At 27.6% G+C, this 25,273-nt stretch overlaps 2 protein-coding genes across 8 annotated transcripts in view; both read right to left on the bottom strand.

Annotated features, from left to right (window-relative positions):
• Positions 1-520: 520 nt before the first annotated feature.
• LOC114119458 (gastric triacylglycerol lipase) lies at positions 521-8,545 on the bottom strand. The gene is made up of 8 exons (XM_050200846.1): positions 8,211-8,545; positions 6,121-6,304; positions 4,610-4,742; positions 2,874-3,114; positions 2,405-2,557; positions 1,681-1,769; positions 1,317-1,455; positions 521-828 (listed from the first exon to the last, which is right to left on the bottom strand). Exons 1-8 carry the CDS (start codon positions 8,310-8,312, stop codon positions 673-675), a joined length of 1,197 nt encoding a protein of 398 aa, XP_050056803.1. The 5' UTR covers positions 8,313-8,545; the 3' UTR covers positions 521-672.
• Positions 8,546-16,789: 8,244 nt separating this feature from the next.
• The window catches only part of LOC114119460 (serine/threonine-protein kinase tricornered), a 121,875-nt gene continuing 113,391 nt past the window's right edge, over positions 16,790-25,273 (bottom strand). For 6 of the 7 annotated variants that reach the window (XM_050199351.1, XM_050199350.1, XM_050199353.1 and 3 more), the window contains 7 exons: positions 22,936-23,110; positions 21,080-21,244; positions 20,748-20,908; positions 20,189-20,328; positions 19,942-20,139; positions 18,478-18,795; positions 16,790-18,397 (listed from right to left, as the gene is read on the bottom strand). In XM_050199351.1, coding sequence (XP_050055308.1) covers positions 18,282-18,397; positions 18,478-18,795; positions 19,942-20,139; positions 20,189-20,328; positions 20,748-20,908; positions 21,080-21,244; positions 22,936-23,110 — 1,273 coding nt within the window. In that variant the 3' untranslated portion in view covers positions 16,790-18,281. The remainder of the gene's footprint in view (positions 18,398-18,477; positions 18,796-19,941; positions 20,140-20,188; positions 20,329-20,747; positions 20,909-21,079; positions 21,245-22,935; positions 23,111-25,273) is intronic. The other variant, XM_027981018.2, reaches the window with a different exon arrangement.

The raw sequence follows: 25,273 nt of genomic DNA, 5'->3' as shown, positions 1-25,273 counted from the left end.
TTTATAGTTTTGAAAATTTTGTCATCAATAGGAACATTATTCGCTCCATTTAAAATCTAAAATATTATTCATAGTTTTCTAAATAATATTGTTCTTCTTAAAGTTGATTTAAAGTTATTATACAATAGATACATGTAAATTATCGAATCTGTTTTTATTGAAGTTTTAAAAAATATAAATATTTGTTCTGCTAATAGTTTTTATCCTGTACATTTTTTAATTTATTTTATTTTGCTAAAAATTAAAAAAAAGTTTTTAATTTAATAATTGATTTAATATACTTAGTTTAAATCAAGTCAATGATGATCATCATTAGTTATGATTTTAGAATTAAGCCCCAGTTTTGAAATTCAGAAACATATTCAATTATTAGTTCTTGAGCGAATGTATAGAACATAATATAATAAATATGTCTTAAACTCATATCATAATATAATAATTACACATGACGCATGACAGATGAAATATTATGTTGTTTATATATGTTTATTATCGTAGTTAATGAACAGGAAAATAAACGTAATCGTGCTGTATTAATTTATTCAATTATATAATCTAAATAGAACCCTATATTCACAATGTATATCACAGTATTGTAGGTTTCTTATATTATTGTTTCTTATATACTAAATATATTACATTGTTAGGTATAATAAAACACATTCCGTAGGTTCATAAACTTTCATCTAATAATTTATTTGCTATATACAAGTTAATGATTTCTCTTCTATTTGGACTTAATATAAAGCTTAGATGACCCCATTGTACTTGATCAATATAATGTACTTCCTTAATATTTGGTAATAAATGAATAAGCCATTTTACGTCCTGAAAAAATACAATAATGTTCTTATATTTTTCAATTATGAATTGGAAAAATCATAATTTATAAATTATATTCTAATTTTAGCAAATAAAATTGGTTTCACAATGTTTTGTTTTTTATTATTATTATTATTGTGTTTTGTCCGTTTAATCTAACCTTTTGAAATAGAAAAAAAGGCTACTTCATCAACTTTGATGGAGGTTTTTAGTAGAAAATAAGAACATTGTTATACATTTTATATTATTTAAAATAATCAAGAAAAAAATACGATTAAGAATAAACTTAAATAATTATAGTATTTACACAAAGTCAGTGATCCGATTTTTTGATTAAAATGAAAAATAACATTAACAATGTATATTCAATAAGTTTCCTTTAAGTAATATTTTGCTTTTCTCTAACAGTTTTTTTTTTTAAACTTAAAACATTAAATATTTAAATAGTAGCCTGGTCATTGTAATAGATTTTTTGTAAATTAATTATCAATTACCGTTGGCGTAGTAAGATAATCATTGTTTGAATGTATGATAAATGTTGGTGCTGTAACTTTGGATAAATCGTAATCCGGTGGAATTATTTTATTGTAAAGTAGCAAATTTCCAGAAGTCCCATAATCATAATGGCTGAGTCTCCCTGAAAAATAAAACCAATAATAGAATTGCAATTTATGTGCGATATTCCAATTTGAGTTTAATCAAGTTTCAATAAGTGTTGTGAAGCGTGTGTATAACGTAAGTGGATGTGTACATTATGGTTATTGTAAAATGGTAAGACTTCTAAACATTAAACAAAATAAGACTAGTTTTCGCATCATTCGAAATTCAACATTTTATATTAGTTTTCTTATTTTATACTTGCCTTTCAGTACTATTTGAAAATAATGTTTCATCAATTTAGATGACACTGGTTGTGGAAATACAGAAGCCATGTCTAAAACTGTATTCTAAACAAAAAAAACATTTTTACAACAATTATTTTTATTTATCTTTTACACCCAAGATGAAAAAATACTAAAACTAAAATTTAGTTTAATTTATTAAACGATTATATATTTGATTATGTATTACTATCTGGTTGCAAGACAAAAAAATACAATTTCAATTATTAAATATGGCAGTCTAGTGATTGATTATATTATTTGAATAATATAAATTAAGAATTTGAAGTTCTAAGTGATTTTTTACTATTTTATTAATAAATTCTATTATACTTAAAATTTGATGTAAACATTCACCTTGTAGGTGGTGAGAGTTAGCAGTCAAGATGATCAAAAGTTCATACAAGAGTTTGAAGTAAAATTATTATAAACTGAACTTGACATTACTTTAAGCTGGTAAAAGAAGTTTTTTTAAACTTTTGAACGAACAAGTATTAACCACATAACAACAATGTATCTTTCATATTAAAATACGAAATTAATATTTTAATTGAGTTCAAATTAATATTTTTTTTTTAAACTTCAACATTCTTAACATTAAAAACAGTTTTGAAATTTATTTAAAATTAGTTTGGTAAATACGTAAAACATAATTATTTAATATTATTTCTAACAGCATTTTAAATATTAGTATTACATACATTGTCTATTGGTAAATCGACTCCTTCCAAAAAATCGATAAGCTTCTTACAACTCTTTAATACACTTTCCTTTGCACACATGTTTCTTAATTGACTATACGTACTGTCTGGATCCATGGTGTATGGGATGAAGTCGAATACATCTAGCATTATCTTGAAAATTAAAATATTAAACCGTATAAACTAACGAAAAATATTTTGAACATGCTTTTAAATGTTCTTATAATTAAGTATATGATTAATAATGATGTATAAAATATTTTTTATTTTAATGATATTAAAAAAAAACCATAACATGTACTTTTAGGACGCACGTCCGTATAGTATTTATAGAGTATATGAAGAAAAAAAATGAGCTTGGGCTACTTAAGCTCATGGAATATATACTTTCATGGTAGAACGAAAACGTTGCAGTTTTAAAAGTGTAAATTTTTCATAATTGACTTAATTTGTTTAATAACAATATTACCGATACAATTTTTGGAAATTGTTTAACAAAAGTAGTGACAGGAGATGTTTTAAAATTAGTTGCCGGTGCTATGAGTACAAGTTTGTTGACCTTAGCGTTGTATTCTGGCTTATCGGACAAGCAAACAAATGCTATAGTTGCTCCTAAAGAATAACCCACAACGTTCAATTTTGAATGTTCTGTTTTTTTCAAAATAAAATCTATAACTGCAGTCAAATCGTATACGCCCATTTCATGAAAACTAAAACATTAAAAAAAAAAACAAATAAATTATCAATTAACCGAGATTTTTTTTTATAAAATAATATATATTTGTTCCTGCATTAAAGTATTAAACTTGGAAAAAAGTACAATATTAATAGAAATAAAAAGATTTTAGGTTTATCAAATGCATATTTTAATTTACTGGTCGATATAAAATTAAGAATTCGTCGTATTCGTAAGTTTTGTCTCAGTATTGAAAGCCAACACCAAGGCAAATTTTTGTAAAATATTATAATTTTACAATACCTACTCATAATTATTAATTCAATTATATTTTTATATTTAATTAAATTAAACAAAAGTACCTATTCAAACTATAAACACAAACTATAAAACTAATAGTATTATCATTCATAGAACAACAAAAACTATCATTTAATCATCATACTCATACGTATATATGTAATATGTTTAATACTTTGCTCATAAAAATTTGAATGAAAAGTTTAGATATATTTAAATGAATGGTTAATGCAACGAATAGTGAAATTTGAAAATAAAAATACTATTATGATTTTAGTTTTTAATGTTTATCACTAATGTTTAATTATTGTAGTTGTGTGTTTATCATATTAATATTTTTTATTGTTTGTTTTTCAAGATCTACCTATATAAAATATTAAGAAAAATATTTGTTAAGAGCTCAATAATGTTTATCGAGAATAATGGAATAATGTATCGTTACAAAAAAAATAAAATAAAATTTTAATTTCAAAAGTAATGCTATTTAATATTTATTTATCTCTGAAGAAAGTCAAATTTTATAGATTAAAAAGCTTAGAAAATAATTTTTAATACACCTTAATATATAAATATTGTACCTATAGACCAAACAATAAAGCAATAGTTTTAAATGGGCCTTGTGATAAATCTATAATAATATAAATCAGAAGTAAAGTTACACCATTTTAAAATCCAATATGATACCTGGTAATACGATTATACGAATAATATATTCAAAATGTTGATGGATTTTCATTTTGTATAATCAATGTCTAATATTTAATACATGAGTTTTCTTTTTCAAAAATGAATAATAAACTATAGTTAATTAATATACGATATGCGTAACTACAAAAAAAAAAAAAATGTCTTAATAAATCCAGTAAATACTGTTTCACACTAATTTTACATAACCGAAAGGAAAACTTAAATCATCTGTAAAGTGAATAAGTGAATTAAATAGCTACTTTTAAAAGCTTTTATTTCATAATTTATAAATAGTTTCTATCAAAACTAAGTGTAAATATATATTTTTAATTTATATATTTAAAGTTCCAATAAAGGTTACTAATATTAGACATATACCTAATACTTTAATTTAAATTAAACTTTAAAATCAAAGCATGATACTAAAATTTCAAGGTGTATAATTAAAAAATTATTGTAACATTTATTTCATAGAATTAATAATAAAAAGTTAAGTTATACTATAATACTATAATAATTATAGAGTTAAATAATATATATACCTAAAATTCCATGATATTCTATTCATGTTTGGTAGTGATCCAGGTCTCTTGTAAATACTTAGTGTTCTGGAAAGACCTACACCTCTGGTATTGTATAACCAAACGTCAAAACCTGCATCTGATAATACAAAACCTGAAATTGAATAATTCACATTATTTTAATCGTTTATAATAATAATAGAAGAATTGGATAATAAATTATTATTAGGTACTAGATTTTCGTACAACTACATTATCGAATATACTAAGATATGTACCCGTGAAGTCCGTTAGTTCTTGATGTATTATAATTTATTGTATAAGTAAGTTATATCAATGCGTTAAATGTTTGTTGAGTTCAGTTGGAGGTTTCCGAGCTACATTAAATATTTGTTTGGTGGGTACATATTGTACGTCATTTAATATTAATATAGTGTGCAAGTACTGTAGCTATTTGGCATGATCTGAGTGTCTATTACGCTTACCTTCACGATTGAAATGATTATCCCCACTATTGTTTTTCCGTGAACCTTATAACCGGGAGTAGGTCCAAAATCCTAGTTTGGTTGAGGCTGTTTGGTAAAATGTTTTTTTAATCACCAGTACTTTTTCATTTGGTGTTAAATTATTGATGACCCTCTATTAACATTTCGTGACTCCTAGTTTGCGCATCACTGCTTTAAAACCTTGTCGGAGAACCAACTATACTCAACAGTGGTACCCTATTCGAATCCATTAGTTGTTTTTAGGAAAAGAAGAGTAACACGAGAAAATCAATTTTCATCAACAGGTTATACTTATCTAAAAATTAATCTGCATATTTTTCAAATATCACTGAGTATAAATTTATAATACACATAAGTGTAAAATCCCCACCAATAATGTTTTTGGATTTTAATAAAATCATGAACAGTATTAATCATTAGAATATGTAATTTTGTTAAAATTTAAACTTTAAAAATGTATTAAAATAATTGTGATTGTATATTAATTAGACTTTTTGATTCTAGTATAAGCTATTTAAGAGGAACTTTGTATCTAACTGTTAAACCTTTCTTGAACAAATTAAGATTTTAAAAATATTTTACTATAATATACTTGTGGCTTATAAATTTTAGTGATTTTGATGGATTTTGTAAGCAATTGAACTTTAAAAGCGTATGAAAAAAAAATATGCCAATGCATTTTTAATATATATGAGTATTGAGTAATTTATGTGGGATCTTAAAAACAATTTTTAAAAAGTTTGGCCTTGCAAATAATTTTTCATTGACATTTAATTTATACGATATACATTAAATAAAAAAAAAAATAGAAAATTTCAAATGTGTATAAATATTATATATTATTAAAAAAAAAGAAAGAAAATTATATCGTGTATATAAAATTATAATATAAAAATGTAAAATATTAAAGTACTTGAAGTATCTATTATGATTATTCATTTTTGGATTATGCCAAAAAATATTAAAAATAAATTACGATTTTCATTAACAGTATATTATAGGTACATTAAAAAATAAATTACTTACTGAGTGACGAGTTGTTAGCTGTGAATATATATGAATCTGAAAAAAGTCCGTGCATTAATAGAACGGGTTTTCCGATAACTGTGCTTCCATTATGCGGTATTCGTTCTAAGCCCAAATGAGCTCTATCTTCGGTCCACACTTCATGCGTCTCCAATGGATATCCGAATTCTTTAATTTTTGTTGACTTAAAATAATAATTTAAATTAAAGTTAAATGTAATTATTATTACTATTTTAGGTATATGTTTATGATTCCAAAACGTGTATATTATAAACAATAATAGTGTTATTTTTGTTTTAAAAGTAAATAAATTTCATAAATATTTCATTAACAAGCCTTATACAAATTTATATTGTGAGATGTATCGACAAGTTATCATAATAATACGTTCAAAGTCATCGGTTGTTTTTTGTAACGCATTAAATGCGTGAAAAATAAACCTGTTTGGCAATAAAACATTATGAAGTCATCTTACAGTAATCTTATGATAAATTATGAGGTGGAATGAATTTTTTAGCACTGAGAATTTTTTATTTTAGTATATTAAAATATTTACTTAATTATTATAATTTATTTATATTAATAAGTGTTATTTATTATTAAACTATTACATTTATGGTTTCATGGGACGCTGATTAAGTAATATTATAATAATATTTTTTGATAGAAATATTAATATATTTCTTTTTAATACAAAATATATTTATTTGTTGTTGTTAAAATATACTTTATATAATAATTTTAATTAAAGAAAATCCTTCAGATTCACTATTATATTTCCGTGTTAAAAATTAACATTAATACATGTTTTATCGTGTACATTATTTTAAAGAGGTATTGTATGTATTTTGTAATTAGTACCTCTAGTTTATTCATTTTCATTGTGAAGAAACACTTCATTCTTTAATAAACATTTACAAATTAAATTTTACAACTTTGTATCGATATATTTCACAGTAGTATATTATGTAACAATTTGTTCATGGCGGATTATTCAGATAGTAGTTACACTTTGTAGACAAAGACTGGTATAAAAAAAGGTGCTTAAGCGTTTTTGATATGATTTTATTTTAAGAAGTAATCTGTCAGTTAAATTAGTTTAAAAAAAATGTGACTTACATCTATAAAGCCATATTAAAACACACTGTAATATTAGCTGACCAATAAAATATGTTAATATTTGATCCACTCACAGCTAGAATAAATAAGTTTATCGCAACTCACATGTTGCTGGGAAAGTTATAGGTTATTAAGTCACAACGACCAAATAATTTATAAATGAAAAATGTGAGTTTCCATGATGGAAATGTGAGATATTTCAGTGAATGTTTTATCGAAACAACGTGATGTGCATTGTGCAGAGAAGAAAAGAAGCATGTACTGTGTAAGTAACAAATATCTATGTTCACGGATAAAAAACCTATAAAAATATGGTATGGGAATAAGTCGAAAATAAGAAGCGAGTTTTTATGGAGTTAACGAAAGTAAAAGGTTAGCTAATTGTTTACTGAAACGGCATATAATTAAGTTAGTTTATCGCTAAAACGATTCGAAAAGAGATTTGTATTAAAAATGTATTATCATGATTCAAGAAAACTAGAAACGCTAAGTCGTCGAAAAAGTCTGTTAGTGATAAGAGCAAACATTTTAGTAAACATTAAATACAATAAAAAACATTAAATAGTTTTGAAGATTATATCAAAAACGATTTTTAGTAAGTTGTTTGATCTCGGTATCTACACGAAAAAGCGTCTAAGCATACTTAAGATAGGTATTAATAATTTTAACATGATATTAATCATATTCAAACAAAACTATAAAGATAGGTAAGTCACGTTGTAGGACACACGCTATTCATTATGCTCCCTGAATTTATTTAATAGCCTTTTTTTATGCTATCAAACCAATGAATAGTTGCAATGAACAATTAAATTGTATTTGTTACGAGTTTTGAATAAAACCATTATTATTAAAAACAATAACACCGATTGAATTCAACTCTATAATGTAAAAATGTATTATTGTATATTAAAATACGAGTTAAAACATTAAATTTTATATTCAAATGTAAAACATTAGTCTTAACTTACAGCATCTAGACAAGTGGCATAATCACACGTGTTAAACAATATTATGATAGTTGATAATGAGATTAAAATAAATCGATAATTGTCCAAGTTCAAAAATTGCATGATCGTGATCCAATTCTTCTTGAGATTAAAAATTAAATAAAAAAATGTTATTTTAAAATATTTCACTAGCTGAATAAGTAGATACCTATTATTTAGATTTTAGTTCGTTTATAATTTAAAAAATAAAATAGAACATACATTTTATTCATGCGTATTCAATAATATTCGTATAAAAACCGCACTTAAAACGTTCAACCGTGAATACGATAACTTGCCCACTACAGTATTATTTTACATGTATTCCTATTTATACCAAAAATATGAGTATCCTTGAAGTAAAAACAGGAAACTGTACTGGAAATAAATAATTATTACGTTGTCATCTCTAGAGTTGGAAATCATGGTCAGTTATTGAACTAAACATTATGTACCTATAATATCTTATATTATAGTAGCATATTAATTATTGTTATAATAAAATGCGCGCACCCACTTGCGTCACTGTTCTCCTCAAACAAAATATAACATTTTTAAAATAAAAACCAGCATTTTTTCTTTAAGCTCTTAAGTAAATATTATTTCTAAAATGATTATTATTTGAGTTGCAATAAAATTTTGAATATATAGTTTTATCAATAATGATGTGTAGCATTTGAATGTTTTTTCGAGGTTTTGTTGGTTCATTATAACTTATTTTCTGTATCTACAGTTTACGTAAGTATTGACATAAGTTAATATTATAATAATATATATGATATAATGTAATATTTTTTTTTTTTGGAAAAATTTGTATCAACCTACTTTAATTAATTATTATACTTAGAGAAATATCTTTTTTATTATTTTATTATAGCTTTAAATGACAACTAATAAAGCTTAACAGTTATATATATATATAAAAAAAAATATTTTTAAGATATATAAATTAATTATAAAATACAAGCAAAACTAATGCACAATCTCTGGTCATATTTTATATACCTACAATTATTTATCATTGAACTAAAATTTAACACAACATCTATTGCAGAGTTATACTCGATGGCAAAGTATATACTCGAAATAAATGTTATAGGTACAGCAGAGCGACTTTTATATAGTTAATTCAACTTAAACTTATATTGGTAGGGAAATAATTTGTAATTACATTTATTACCATTATTTTCTACCGGTAAAATATTTCCATTATAGGTATAGTAGGTTTTAAAGTTTTCTATGAACCTCTTTGAAATGAAACATTATATTATTTTGAATAGTTTAAAAATAGGTTCTTTATAATTCGAATACGATACAATATGTAATATGATCGATTCGTCTCAGCAAAAAATACAAACGCATACATACTGTAAACATTTTTTTTTATTCTCATAAATTACATTTTAATTTAAATAAACAAAAAAGGAAATATTCGTTCGAATACTAGATAATATACAATAATATATAATATATGCAATAGGTATAGGATGATTTATTTTTCATTAGCTAGGTCGAGTAAAAAGTTTTTTTTATTAAAATTATGAAACATCGATAAATATTTATACAGCAGTGAAACAATCCACGATTTATGCCTACTTTTAATTAAAAGATAAAAAGTTAAAACAGTACTATACAAATTTACATATGAATACATGCTTTTGGAGCGAACAGAATATCCATTGAATTCTTTTTTATACACAAGTATATTTAAAGTATTGCGTTGTTTAAATCTTCGTAGAATAACAGTTTATTCAAATACGGGGTAGGCATAGATGATTATTATAGTAGAAATATATTGTTATTATTATGCTGGAATGACATACTTTACAACTTAATTATAAACCTTAAAAACTTATGTTTCTATTATCTATTATTATTATTATTATTTTGATTTGATATTGATTTATTATTTTTTTTTATTTAATGACGTTACCGCTTTAGGCGAGTAGTACACTAGTACGATAACGAATAGCTGATGTTCAACTTCAACATATTATCTGATAGCAAAGTTCTTGTTAGAAGGGTCAAAAGTAAAAAATTCCCAGTATTTTATTAGTTATCGAGTAAATTTTTTTTTAAAAAAACGGAAGTTTTTACGCAAAACAAGTGTTTAACAAAATTGATTGTGTTATTTGGTAGTTGGTAGTAATTCAAAAACATAATAATAGTTGATGTTTTAACTAAATATTTATACAATCATATTGTTTGTGAAATGATTTAAAAGTATTTTGACTTAGGTATATTGAACTAAATATACACATTTGAATAAAAGGTTTTTTTAAAGTTATTAAACAGATGGAACTTAAAAAAAAGTATAAAATAAATCGATTATACCTAATATTTATGCATGTTTGAAATTTAAATTTTGAAGAAATAAAATATAAGGGTTTTTCATCAAAGAATTACAGTTTTTTTATTTGAATTCAAAAATATTATTCGTGGAGATTAATACTTTTAGGTACCTACATTATTATATTTTACTATACATAAATACATAATGCCATTTTTAAAATATTTAACTCAATTTTTAATAGTATTTTGGCGATTTATACCTCGAACCTATTGACATCGTTCAACGGTAAGTCGGATTAAACTCAAAAATAAAAAAAATAAAAAAATAAAATAAAATAGAATATAAAATATAGATATAATATCAATATAATAATAATAATAATAATAATAACGAATGCGATGTTTTCGATAAAAAATAAATTTACATATAGTATTTTCAATAGTGTAATAAATTACGAAAATACAATATAAATAAAAATATAATAAAATGTACTTACTTAAAAATATATAGGCTGACAGACCCCTGAATCGTTTTTTGTAGACAATTATTTATTATTGAATTCAGATTTAAACTTAAGACTTATAACACATCTATTATAATGATGTACTTGCTTAATTTGTCAAATCTGAGAGTGCGTTTGATAAACTTAAAAAAGTATGGTACATGCAAATATATGAACTCGTATTTAACAACACATTGAATAAAAAAATAATTTGTGTAAGACTTATAAGAACAAGTAGATACCTGTTATAATGTCTGTTATTTTAAATTCTGAACGGAGTGATGAATGTATTGGTTCTACAATGATGTGTTTTTGTGTTTGTGTATATGATAAATTTTCGAAATAATGCTTCAATTTAAAACTTCAGGGGTGGTTTTTGTTAGCAAATGGAATTTCTTTGGTGCATTTAAAATTTCAAATATTTACGAAATATTATAAAATTGTATAAATTTGCAAATACCTACCTAATTTTGTAGTTGAAATTTATAAAATGTTATATAACAAATTGAATAATGTAATATTTTATAAGTAGTTGCATCTTGTTAGATTTATAAAGTTTATCAAAAACTATATTATACTTACGCATATACAATTATTATATACTTGACTTATGCCTGTAGTCCAAACTCCAAAGACACATATTATGTGATATTCTACACAAATTTATTACATTTTTCACTCGTCATAGATGCATTTACTTATAACCTATATGTATGGCTATCCTTATAGTAATTATTGCAATACTGTCGATATTTACATCTCGGAAAAATTTGATTCCCAATAGTACAGTAGATTTATAACATATATTTATGGCACATTCAAATGTAATTTTGACGTAAAAATGTTCATATCTTCATGATACACTGTGTATACTTGTATATGACTTATCCTAGAATCTTACTGTATGACTATATCTCAGGGGTGGCTAGCGAGAAGAGACTCGCGAGCCACCAAATATACTAATACATATGGAAGAGCCAAAATGTAAAAAAAAAAGGTTTCATATTATTATATAATACATAAATTTCTAATAAAATTTTTTTTGTAAAAATATTACGATAAGATGCGAGACGCGGTTAGGCGACCCCTGCTATATCTATTCTGTACAATTCATCGTGTACACGATGTTTCAACTATATCTTGAAACATATAGGTACAATTTACATATTCATGTAACTCTATACAAACGAATCTTCTGTTAAATATGAATATTACATATTAACAATTTTATTAGTCATTATTTCGTGAATTTATTAGCTTACGTTATTTTGGTATTATATTTTTGATAATACCTATAAAAATAAATAATTTTTATTACAAATAAACTTTATTAACGTTTTTAACAAATACAAAACATGGCTGGATGATTCACGCAGAAACGTACATTTTAAATTCCAGAATAATTAAATAAATGAAAAAAATAGTTGACTTAATGTGTCACAAAATTTAGCATGAAAAAAACGAAATGCGTATAGAAAAAAATTTATCCATGGCTTTAAGAAAAAAAAAAATTACGAATTCGCTGTAGGTCAAAACAAAATGTGATAAGAAAAAATGTCGCCAAAGTGGCTTGTTTTACATAAATGCAGAACATATTATTTAAACAAAATGTATACAATTAAAAAAAAAAATTTCCTAAGTGGCTATAAAAAAAAATAAAAAAACAAAAACTTCGGACAGGACTTCTCAAAAAACGGGGAGGGGGATACGAGATGGCGTAGTTGGTGCAAGATATTGCGTGTTACAGGCGTCTGGTCACCTTCGCACATTCACACGATCGATCCTGCTGGCGATGATAGTCACGGTTGCGTTTAATCGGGCATGTAATGCGTCGACCATCACGACGGAAAGTGAGGCTCGTTTTCTACGGTCACGGGACAACGGTTGACGACGATGGAGCTAGTGCGCGTCGATATTGTAAATGACGATTTTAGCGACAGAAGGCGGAAAACAAAACACGGAGCGAGCGAATAATTGGTGCTACGGAACGGCGGGATTGCCGCAGGACGAAAAAAAAGAGTCAACGGACTGCAGCACAACGCGCAGCAGTCCTGATGTTCTCCGTAGATTTAACCATGGCATCAGTCAGTCACACGCCGCCGAACCCTGAAACATTAAGTTTCTACAGGTCCGGCGCAGCTAACGTCTGTAGATATTCCTAACTTTATAAGCTCACTCCACGATCTAAGTCTTCGCTGCTGTCATTTCCAATCGTCATCACAGCATCATCGTCGGGGCGGAATCGTTGCTCATGTTCGTACGATACTAGCTGCCGTGTTGTCGTCATCCTTCGCTCCGCGTGACCAAAGAATCTGGGCGCTCGCACAACCGCCAGAGGGTCGAGCGTTTCGGCGACCGAGCTCACGACAACCGCGAATTCGTCGCGCAGTGGGTAATCGGAAAATGTGCGTAGGCGACTTACCGCCGAGCACCGTCCGTGCACTTTCTCGTATCCCTCTACCATTTCGTCACAGTCATCCTGTCCGAAGTCTTCGGCTAAGGGGTCAAGTTATTCAGCTTCGAACGGATATCCACATCGGAAGCAACATACGCCACATACAACGCGCTAGGTTAGGCACAACATCTCCACACCGAGATCAAAAATCCTCGTCGTTGGCGAGGAGCGCGTTGTTGGGGTGTTACTCCGGGCTCACAAAAACATTTCTGTATCTTAACACCCTTAGCCGGCAAGACATCGACGTGGTTCGCCGAAATTGCAGCGTCGCCTTGCCCGTCTTCGACAGCTACAGACGTTCCTTTTAAGGAGGTATCGACGGTCTGTAGTGACTCAGACGGTGCATTTCCGCAAGGCGATTTGCATACCAACGTCATTAATTCTTCTACCACATCATCTACTACCCTTTCAGCTGTTTCTTCTTCACTTTGCATCGAGCCTGTTAATACATCTATTGCTCGCTCGTCTTCAACAACTACAGATGTTCCTTTTACGGAAATATCGATGGTCTGTAGTGTTTCAGTCGACTCGCATACCAATTTTAATAATTCATGCATAACATCATTGACCACGTTTTCTACTGGCTCGTCTTCGCATTGTACCGTGGTTACATCTAATATTGCATTTAAATCTCTAACGACATCGTTAAGTAACGCTGCAACGACAATGTTATTGTTTGACGCCATATTTAAGTTACAACGATACGATTTTTGTAATTATTGTGTAGAGAGTAGTTGTGCACGTCTCGAATTTTGAATTGTAAGTCAACTAAATTGGAATATTGTCCGACACCATAGATGATAAATTCAAAAATTTCCCAGACAACGAGTACCACATCGTTTGTTACTAGCCAGCAATTACCTACGTTCAACGATCCTAATCAGCTAACATGAGGATTCCACTGGTCCGTTTATTTTTCCAAACATTATTATATACCTATATTACAAATTACCTATTTTCTAATAGTAACTATTATAATAATTTAACCAATATTTCAAATATTTTGATTCGTATTATACCCTTTAGGTGGTCTTTTTAATTTTATATTTTTTATATAATATAGGTACTTTATTTATTAACAAAATATATGGATAAATAATTTCAATAAAATGTTTTGACGATAGCAATCAAGTGCACATATTGTTATCATTTATTAATAATATTGCTAATGTATAATATACTATTTTACCATTTACCACGACCTATACCATTTTTTACTCGACATATTAAAATAAAGGTATTCATAAAATTGAATATATATCTACATATAATAACATATATGTCATCCCAATAGTATTTGAATAAGAAAAAGATTTTAGGGTTGCCGATAATTTTTTTATAATATATAAAAGATCTGTAAGATAAATAGTAAAATCCATTTTATTATGTAGATATATGATTGCAAGAGCCAATGCGTAGGTAATATTTTAATGATGTATTCTTATTTTATTTCTAAAGTATACCTTCAGTACATAAACATATATTGAGGGAAAATTTAATCCTCTCTCTTTCTCAAAAAAAAAAAAAGAAAAAAAGAATTTCTAACCTAGTCTAAAATTAACTTATGATGGTGACGTGGGGTATACCTCTGCGTATGTGTTAATTAATTTATCTATCACCCCTATCCCACAATATATTTAGCCATATTTATGTCTATGCATTGGTTGGAGTTGAACTTACTTTTTGTTACATAGTTTTGTACTGTTTAACATGTATGGGCCCCATATGGTTTAAGAAAAACATCGATCTCTGTACAATGTACATATACGAGTACTATACTTGCTAAAATAAAAGCCTTGTTTATTAAGAATATCTGTATACTATATCTATATAACAACATAAATATAAAGTAAGTGATAGAATACCATCCTGACTATAGAATTTTCCACAAACTTTTTTTTGGACTTCATTGATTCTCATGGGTTTAGTGTTTAGACCTTGTGTCGACTGCAGTTCTATATGTTTGGCAAACCAACTTTTACATAGGTATATGAATTCTAAATATTTAAAGGAGGTTCATAAATATTGATAAACATCAAATTTAAAATATTATATATTGTTAACCTAGAGCGAAGATCCATACATATATTATTCATTGCACTGAAATCTCTCTAACATTGGGTTATCGAACATGGGAACGTTTTAAGAAAAGTATAATATTTTGTGGCGTTTATTCACCAGATCTGATCGGTTTTTGATAAGGCATCTGCGAACATTTATTTTGTTATTGAAGCTGCGTTCGATACAATATCATTCTTATAATCGGCAGTTCCTCAAACATCTCCACAGATAATATAATATATTAAAATATTTGTATATGTAACTATCCATATAGCAGTGATTATAATAATTGTAAATATATAAATTATTGTTTGATATTGATAGATGGTTGATTATCATTAAACAAATGATAACTTTTCTATCAAACAACCAACCTAATTGATTGAAAATGAAGACAAAAATATTTTTTTGAAAGTAATTATTTCATTTTACTTATTTCTCTAGTTTTCGTACCATACCGCTCGGCGCTCTTATTCCAAATATAATATATAGTAGTAAATTAGTATAATTTAGTTACTATAGCCTATAGGATTGTCATTTTTTTTATTACGGATGGATTGAGGATAAAATGGTAAACAGTAAAAATACAACGGTAAATAAATAGTAACGATACACGTTTATATTTGGTATACATATATATATATATATATATATAAATACTTTAATTTTTTTCAGCTTTTTTTGTTTCGTTTATAAGCACTTGTCAATCAAACACAATTTCAGACAGTGCGAACAGTGTCGAAACGTGGTAGACACATAATATAACAACGTGGGTACACTTTTCCCAAGTTACAAATGATACGTAAAAATAGATAATATCAAGATTTTCAAGAAAAAAAATTTGATATGTAGCAGCTATACGTACTGATTGGTACAAATTCCGATTCCGATATTGGTCGATAAGTACGTTTAAACTACGGTACTTATACCACATATTATTTAATTTCTTGAACGCTCAATTTTCTACCAACGTATTAGTTCACTCAAATTTCTTCCTTGAAAATCTTGTATATGTACACATTATATATTTTCGTGCATTTTAATGGCGTTATTCAATCAGAAAGGCAGAAGGCGACAGTACGTCTAATTTTTGTACTATTCGAATACACATATAATGTAAAAATACGTTACAACATAATAGTAATATGCATTGTTTTTTTTTAGAAACTTTTCGTTTATTTATTTTTTATTATTATTAAATTAATATTTAACTAAAATACATCAAAATTAATCAATTAACTCCCACGCCGTCCAAATAATAATACATTTTATTCGGGAAGTATCACACGACATAGATGATGGTGTTTATTTGAACATTTGCGGTAAGCATTCCATTCATATATTTACACACAGAAAAAACATTCAACGATATTTCGAGAACAAAAAAAAAAAAAAAAAACAAAAAATAAAAATAATAAGTGAAAAAAAATACACACGCTTTAAAATTTAAATTTACATAGGTACTGAAAAATATAATATATTTTTTTTCATATATATATATATACGACAGATTTTGACTCTAATCAGATAGTGGTCTAATGAGGAGTATTGAGAAGACGACAGTTTTATTATTATATAAAACCGCCACATAAAAAACGATAAACAGCGTCATGTACGTAATAATAATATAATAATAATAATAATTAATAGTAATAATAATAATAATAATAATAATCATAAAAAAAAATTACGAACAAACAATAATAATTAACTTTGCGAATATCACAACTGTTAAAACTAACGTCTACACGTAAACAAACAAAATTCAGATCGAAAAATTAATAATAATCAAAACAAATCTTAAGTCTAACCTGTCCCGGGGGTCAATCGCTTTCGGCCTTGTTGTCCGATGATTAATTATTCATTGGCTACCACTACCTATAGTTTAGGAACATGCTAAAAGTGCGTAAGAATCAACTTTTTTTTTACACTCGTCAAAGGGCAAGATTCGAATGGTTTCACTAAAAAAATAATATTGTCCCGAACGTTCGACGTCCCCTCGAATGATAAGCACGAGGACAACATTTATACACGTCTGCAATCCCTGTAGGCGGTTGTGGAATGACCACGCCTGAGCACCAGCGACCAATGCTCCAGAGGCCATATTGTACAGGGTACACGGATAATAGTATAATATGTACACACTAATGTCTTGTCACCTAGCACATTAATTAATATTATTTATTTTATATTTTTGCAGTGATTCCGAACGTGTTACGATAAATAAATTAACGCGTATATGGTTTAATTTCGAGTTGTTCAAGAGAATGAAAAAACGAAGGAGTTGACTAGATGAAGCTTAAGAAATAATTTTAGTGTGCAATAATATCAATGAACATTGCGAACATTTAAATTTAACGCTACACAATATACCCGCGTTTTTTGTGTGTTTGACGGTGAATGGATTACAAATATGTATTATCGATTACACAGATTATCATACATATAAATATATTAAAAAAAAAAAACATTTGGTCTTTGGAAATCTTCAATTGGTTTTTTTTTTATCGCTGAGAAGAAAACACTTTTCTTCTTGAGATCATAAAGTCTGCATGCCAACTAATGGTGATAGGGATGGTAGAGGATTCGTGGTATGTAGGTTGGAGTGGATAAGGGGTTGGGTTGGGATAGGACGTTGTTGGGGTAAGGGATATAGGGGTGGTTGTAAGGTTGGGATAAGGAGGAAAGCGTAGGGGGTTAGATAAAAATATCACATTGCACTATCGTTAACGTTGTTTAAAATCACTTTTTGGTAGCTATGCCCCGCTGAGTGAGCCCCTCGAACCGCTTAAACGTGTAGTTGATGAACACCCAGTCTTTGTAGATCACTTCACCATCTTGGGATATCGGTGCCGATGCTAGAAGAGAACATAGAAAAGTAATTGATTAGTAAAATGCAGCGAATGCGATACATCGGTCGTCTTTGTCATATACTAACGTATTTCAAGCTTGACATCCGGGAAGTCATCGAAGTTGGACGTGTCGTCGATAGACTTGACCTGAACAGGTATGGCAGCCGGACGTTCTCTGATGTGTTCCCAGTCGACGCCACGGAAGAACGCTATCGTTGATCGGAGATCGTCGATGCCACGACCGCTGTAACCGAGACGGCGGTCTGATTCGCAACAGAATCGGGTGATTGCGTCACGGGCCTCCTCACTGATGGGCACTTCGGCTGGGAAGCTCAGCGTTTCTCGCCAGTTCATAACCTTCCTGTACGTTTCCTGTGGATTTTCGCTGCAGAACGGTGGGTACCCTGTAAATGAACGAGACCAAATTCGTAATGGTATGAAGAATGGACTTAACTATTAAAACCATATATAGTATAATTATTATTATAATAATCGCTGTTAATGTATTTGTGTCTTTGAATAAAATATTATGTATAATTTCAATAGTTTTCTAGTGTGTGTATATATTATTCAGTATTTCTATCCAAACTTAATAACAATGTTCACTTCTGTATAGTAAAACAAATTAAAAAAAAAGTCGAGTGACAATTAAAAGTGACATCTAAATAATCATTTATAAAGGTATTAGGTATGACTGAAAACGCTATGTTTAAAGTATTGATCACGTTTTACAATCGCGCAAACATCTTAAACAAACATGAACCATGATTACCATAAAGGAACTCTGCACTGCGTATTATTAATAATTATAATCGCAGTTAGTAATGCGAGTTTTGTTTAATCATGAATGTTGATGGACACACACTCGTTTGAAAGGATATTATATATATAGGAGAGAAGAGTATGTTTAATGAAAAATCTTAAGTCACGGTTTTGTTTGAAATAAAAAAACATAATCAATCAAAAATATAAGATGTTCTACTGCTATTTTAATAATATTCTATAGGTAACGCTTTTATGGTACACTTTGTTTATTTTGTAACTTTGTAAGTATTAAAATATTATTAAAACTAATTGAATATAAAATAGGTGAAAATATTACCGTCATAAATCTTATATTATGATCTGTATGAAATACGAGTAAAAAAGAAAATTAATGACCACAACAAACAAGATTCAATAAAATTTAAAAACGTGACATTTTTGGAATTAATTATAAAATATATGAACATTTAATAATAATTTTACACAAAAATCTCAAAGTAACGATGTCGCAAGACTTTATGATGTAGGTACCTAACTACTATAATGATAAATTATTAGTTATTTCATTTTTAACTGTATACACATAAAACTGTTTGGGTTATGATGGGTATAAGCTAAAGACAAAAAGACACAACGTTTATAGATAAATGGGAAACTATATACCTACAAGAAACACGTAGGTATCGTAGGAATATAGTCTATACAATAACTATTTGCATCTATACAGTTTTAAGTTAAATTAACACTAAACCCGAATGAAAACTATATAGACACGAATTTCTTACCGATTAGCATTTCGTACATGATGACACCGACACTCCACCAATCACAAGCCGGACCGTAACCGGTCTGGAGGAATACTTCGGGCGCAATGTAATCCGGCGTTCCGACGGTGCTGTAGGCCAGCGCCCGGCGATTTCTCTTCCAGCTCTCCGCACGCCGTTTGCTGTCCATAGGACTCGATGCTGGCGAACAGAAAAAACCTAAATATAAGTTTGGCATGCGGTTAACTTTTCGACAATATACACTCACTGAAATCCGACGGTTTAGCCTGGCTCAGATCTCTGTAAAAATCCGTCCTGTGCGACTTTTTCAGGCCGGTGCACAGTCCAAAATCGGACAATTTTATGTGGCCCCTGGCGTCTAATAGTAGATTGTCGGGTTTTATATCCCTGTGTGAGTTAAGAAAAACATTAGCACACACACATACACCAAAAAACGTATATATGGAATATTTAGGATAAGAAGAGGTACTACGCAGTCTTGAAAAGTATTCGATAACGAAAATATTTGAAAACTTAAATTTTAAATCTTAAAACATTTATGTAAGGTGCATGTTTATAATGCTTTAAGAATATGAGTTAAAAAATGGTTAAGTATAAAAATAAAATATCAAAAACATAACAAAACGATTCAGAAAATGTTCTATATTTACATTTATATTTATTATCTGATGTTTTTTATTTTATATATTTCTAATGTTTGATAAAATATGTTTTTGAAAAAAACTTTTTTTTTTAGATATTTACGTGTTTTTAATACACTTTATTAGTACAAGACTGCGCACGCGTTTTTATATAATCTATCTAACCTGTGTATAAATCCGAGTTTGTGTATAGAATCAATAGCCAACGCGGTTTCGGCGATATAAAACTGCGTACACTCCTCACTAAGTGTGTCTTTTTTCATGAGTAGCGTCATCATGTCACCACCAGGAAGGAACTCCATTATAAGGTAAAGGTTTATTGGATCCTGGTAAAAGTCAAAGGGTAAAGTTTTATTATTAATATTTTTTGAAAAGGTTCTTTTGTACATATTTTTGTTTATACCACGGTCAATATACACGTGGTTACCACACCAAAGCGGTCTGGGGCGTACAGTTAATTATTCATTCGTAAACATCGGACGCAAGGAAATAGTTACCTGAAAACTATAGTACATTTTAACGACCCACTGGTGATCAGCTTCGACGAGAACATCCCTTTCTGCACGGACGTGGGCCACTTGTTCCTTTTCAAGCATGTCGGCTTTGCGTAGGATTTTCATGGCGTATATATGACCAGTGTCTTTCTTTTGTACTAGTCTCACCTAGAAACAAAAACAATATAATAACTCTTAATTATATAATATCAACAAAATAAACGATCTATATTTTTACTCATGTAAAATATAACTAGAGTTTTATTATTATTATACTATAAAGTATAAACCAGTAATGAGAGATAAGTAATAAGTAGATAGTAAAAATGTACACATATTCCGGTCCCTTATTAAGGCCTTGGTATAGACTATAGATTATTAAAACGAGATTATTAAATAACGCACCTTTAACACCTATAATTCGAATCGTTCAAAAAATGTAATATACATTTTCAAATGAGTTTTACCATTAGGTATATATAGATATTACAAGTGCAAGATGAGGCACTAACGTTCAATTACATTTTCCACTCCCGTTTATTGAGAATTTTTATTCACTCCAAAATATTAGAGGTAAAAGATAGATAACTTCTTATATCGAAGACGAACTCTTTGCAAATTCATTTCATTTTAAATTTATTTTCTAACCACATATGAGTCATATTGTATAGTATTTATGAGTACTTGGATATACCGATTCATATTACTTCGAATAAACTTTGCATCAAAGTAAATAAATAATATACTATTTTCTATAGATTGTTCGCATTTGTCTCGATTGTGCGAGTTTGCATAAACCAAATGAGGCAAATAGTAAACATTAACAATTGTGTTTTCGTACAAAATAAAAATAACATAAAATATAATATAATAACATGTCTAAGGAAATCTTTGTTGCCGATTGCTAAATTTATTGTATGTCAGCTGGCCTCAATTTATCACATAATAGAAGACAAAAATGTTTTTCCCATATTCTAACTACTAATGTATTCGACGTTATAACTATTTAAACAAACGAAAAAATTAGACAAAGGATAGTACGCGTAACCTTTCAATAACATAAATAATGTACAAGCAATTCTGAACTAAAATTTTATAAAAACTTCTTAAAAGCTATACAAATATTGTTTAGTGTATTACGGTGTATACAAATTTCATTATTTTTCTTACTACTATTACACAACTATTATGAATTACCAGTTAATAACATGCCAGGTTTTTCAAATAGATTTCATTAGAATATACATATTTTTTTAATGTATATAAAATAATAAGTAATCTGTTCAGTTAGTTTTAATTATAAGTCATTTTCTGAAAAGCAAACCTCTTAGAGACTTTTCTTTTTAACTTAAAAAATACAATGATATATTATGGGTTTTTATTATTTTCTAGAATATAATTTATTATTATTTAAATGTGTGTAAACAGTGTATAAATATAGTGTATAACAATTGATTTTTTAAAAACCATTGTGGATTTAGTATGAGTATGAACATTATGAGGATTCAGTACAAAAAAAATGAAATACCAATCTTTATTATTATTTAAATACCTACTTATATTAAAGAGAATGAAGAAATTGCACGAATCGAAGGTAAAAAAAAATATATTATTAATAGAAAATTGTATCGAATAGAAAACCTAGTTAAAATAATGGCATTATAAGTAAAATATAATAAGAATGTGGGTTGAAATCTAATGGAACCAATTTATTGATTCAAATAGCACATTGTGACTCGTTGTACCGTGACTGATATAAATATATATATAATATCATTAACTACACAACTTCCGAATAAAAATAAAAAATAAAAAAATAAAGGCAAAAACAGTAATAAAATAAATACATGATGACTTACCTCTCCAAAAGCACCACGACCAATGACCTTTAACGGTTCGAAATCTTCTACCCCAAGTCTCGATCTCTTAAGCCTAAGAAATTCTGATTCTTTTTGCGCATGTTGCTGTCGTTTTTCTTGTTTTTGTTGCTCCGACAGGCTTTCATCCTTTAATGTTTCCTCAAGTTTCGCTAACCTGTAAACAAAATTTTAAGGAATTAACAATTATGTATATTTATATAGACTGTAAACCACAGTCCTATAAAAAATTTATCGTAATTACTACATATAATAACGTATGTTTCTTATACATAAATATCTTTGTATTATTTATAAACGCATATTTCATGCACAGAGTTTATTTATGATATTGGCTAAGAAATAATAACAGCTCTATATACTTTCGATGACAAAAATTGTTACGTTGCATTGTATTTGAATATTTTTCATTCTTTTTCTTTAGACAATACATACGTATAGAGGATTATTTTTCCATTCATAGGCTACCTATAAGCTATAGTACTTACAATTTATAAGTTATCAATGCAGACATATTTTTTTTATCGAAGTGGTATAAGATAGAGATTCTTATTGAATGAAGTGTACGCACGTTGACGAATTTCTTTTTTTTTTTTTACAAGAATAGCAGTGTGCAATTTTATATTATATTGAAAATAAGAGTAAAAATCAAATTAGAAATCTCAATATAGTGCGTTTTTAATATAAATGGCACGGAAACAGTAAGCGGGAGCGATGTTAAACGGATCATTACACTACACTGCAAGATTTACCATTTATGAATAATCAGGTCATTCTATAAAATCGCTTAAAAGATAAAGGTAAATTTATTTTTATTCGAATGCGAAACGGAAAAATCTGGCAGGAAATTAACCATCTTGAGAGATGAAGTAAAACTAAAATAAAAAAAAAAAACACAAATAATTATAGATACGAGTATACATTGAATTGGTGACGTTTATCTGTTTTTTAGTTTGTTTTTTTCGGGTGTTACTATCACTGAATACAAATTAAACTAGGTATACAATAGAATTTACATATATTTTGTTAATTTTAAATTTTTTACTGATCGAAATCTTAAAACGAATTTTAAATGATTTATAATCTCAAAATTTCAACAATACATAATATGATTAATTTTACACGAGTTTTAATGTGGACTTGATAAATTTAATTTTATCGGTTATTTACTTTTTAAAAACAACAACGACACAGATTATCTATTTTATTAACTATAAGACAGAGTACCGCCAGCTATTAAAATTATATAAAGATTGATTAGAAATTAATGGTTAAAGGAATAATGAATATTTCAAAAGAATCATATATACTATAGAGAAGCCTTCACCATTTTGATAATACGAAATTTGAATCATTGTTTGTACAAAATAGTATTATCTTCTGATAAGACATAATTAAGTTTAAAAGATATTAATTTATACAAATGAAAATGTTAAATTTAATGAATCAATAATCAAAAATACAATAAATAAATCTCCGACATCCACCTAAATAATTACAGCATCACAAGTATACTAAAAAATGTTTACATGCATTTACCAAATTAATGACCGCGTTGAGTTACAGTTTTTTTTTTAAATCTCAAAACTTCATGTGTATATTTATATTCGTGAATTTGAAGTTTGGTATCGTAGAACATTTTACGTGTGTTGCATACATAGAGAACATATTCATGATATTTTTTTAGCCAAGAAATAAACTAGTCTTCCAGTAACAAAATTAATGGATCTTCGTTTATCGTGTTAAAATTTTAAAATTAATATATATAATGAATACTTAAATATGTTTATATACGTATGTATATACATAGAATATCTGATATGAAATTAATTGAATAAGCGCCAAAATGTAAGTTACTCAACGCATATCAGAATACATTATTATACTGTACACACGTGAAACGAATTGTTTTATAAAAACTAAACGTTATTGATAAGTCATCAAATTGGTATATACATATTTTTGTTAAGTGTTAAAAACATTTAGATTGGATAAAATATCACTTGTGCAATCTTATGAAAATTAAACTTTATTGTTGATAAAAACAATTTGAAATTCCAATTAACATAGAAATAGAAAATAAAAGCTATTTATAATAATAAATGTATAGTGATCACAATTAACACGTTTAATTAACATGAAACAAAACTACACGAGCATTATGATTGAATATCGCATTTACAGAAATGCGCATTGTTAGAGAACTAGAAATTAATTATAAATCATATATTATATAAGTATTAAGGACATATACTACAAAATATCAGTTATTAAACACTTAAACATTTGGACATTAAAATGTAATTTAAACGGAAAAAAT

This window comes from Aphis gossypii, chromosome 2, assembly GCF_020184175.1.
Source record: "Aphis gossypii isolate Hap1 chromosome 2, ASM2018417v2, whole genome shotgun sequence".
In the NCBI taxonomy this organism is placed as follows: domain Eukaryota; kingdom Metazoa; phylum Arthropoda; class Insecta; order Hemiptera; family Aphididae; genus Aphis; species Aphis gossypii.
This window is presented reverse-complemented; position numbering and strand designations above follow the sequence as displayed.

Coding starts and splice junctions, on each gene's coding strand:
- LOC114119458 (XM_050200846.1), bottom strand. CDS start 8,312: ATGCAATTTTTGAACTTGGACAATTATCGATTTATTTTAATCTCATTA. Junction 6,305..8,210: donor ATGCCACTTGTCTAGATGCT/GTAAGTTAAGAC, acceptor TATTATTTTAAG/TCAACAAAAATTAAAGAATT. Junction 4,743..6,120: donor AGCTAACAACTCGTCACTCA/GTAAGTAATTTA, acceptor ATTCAATTTCAG/GTTTTGTATTATCAGATGCA.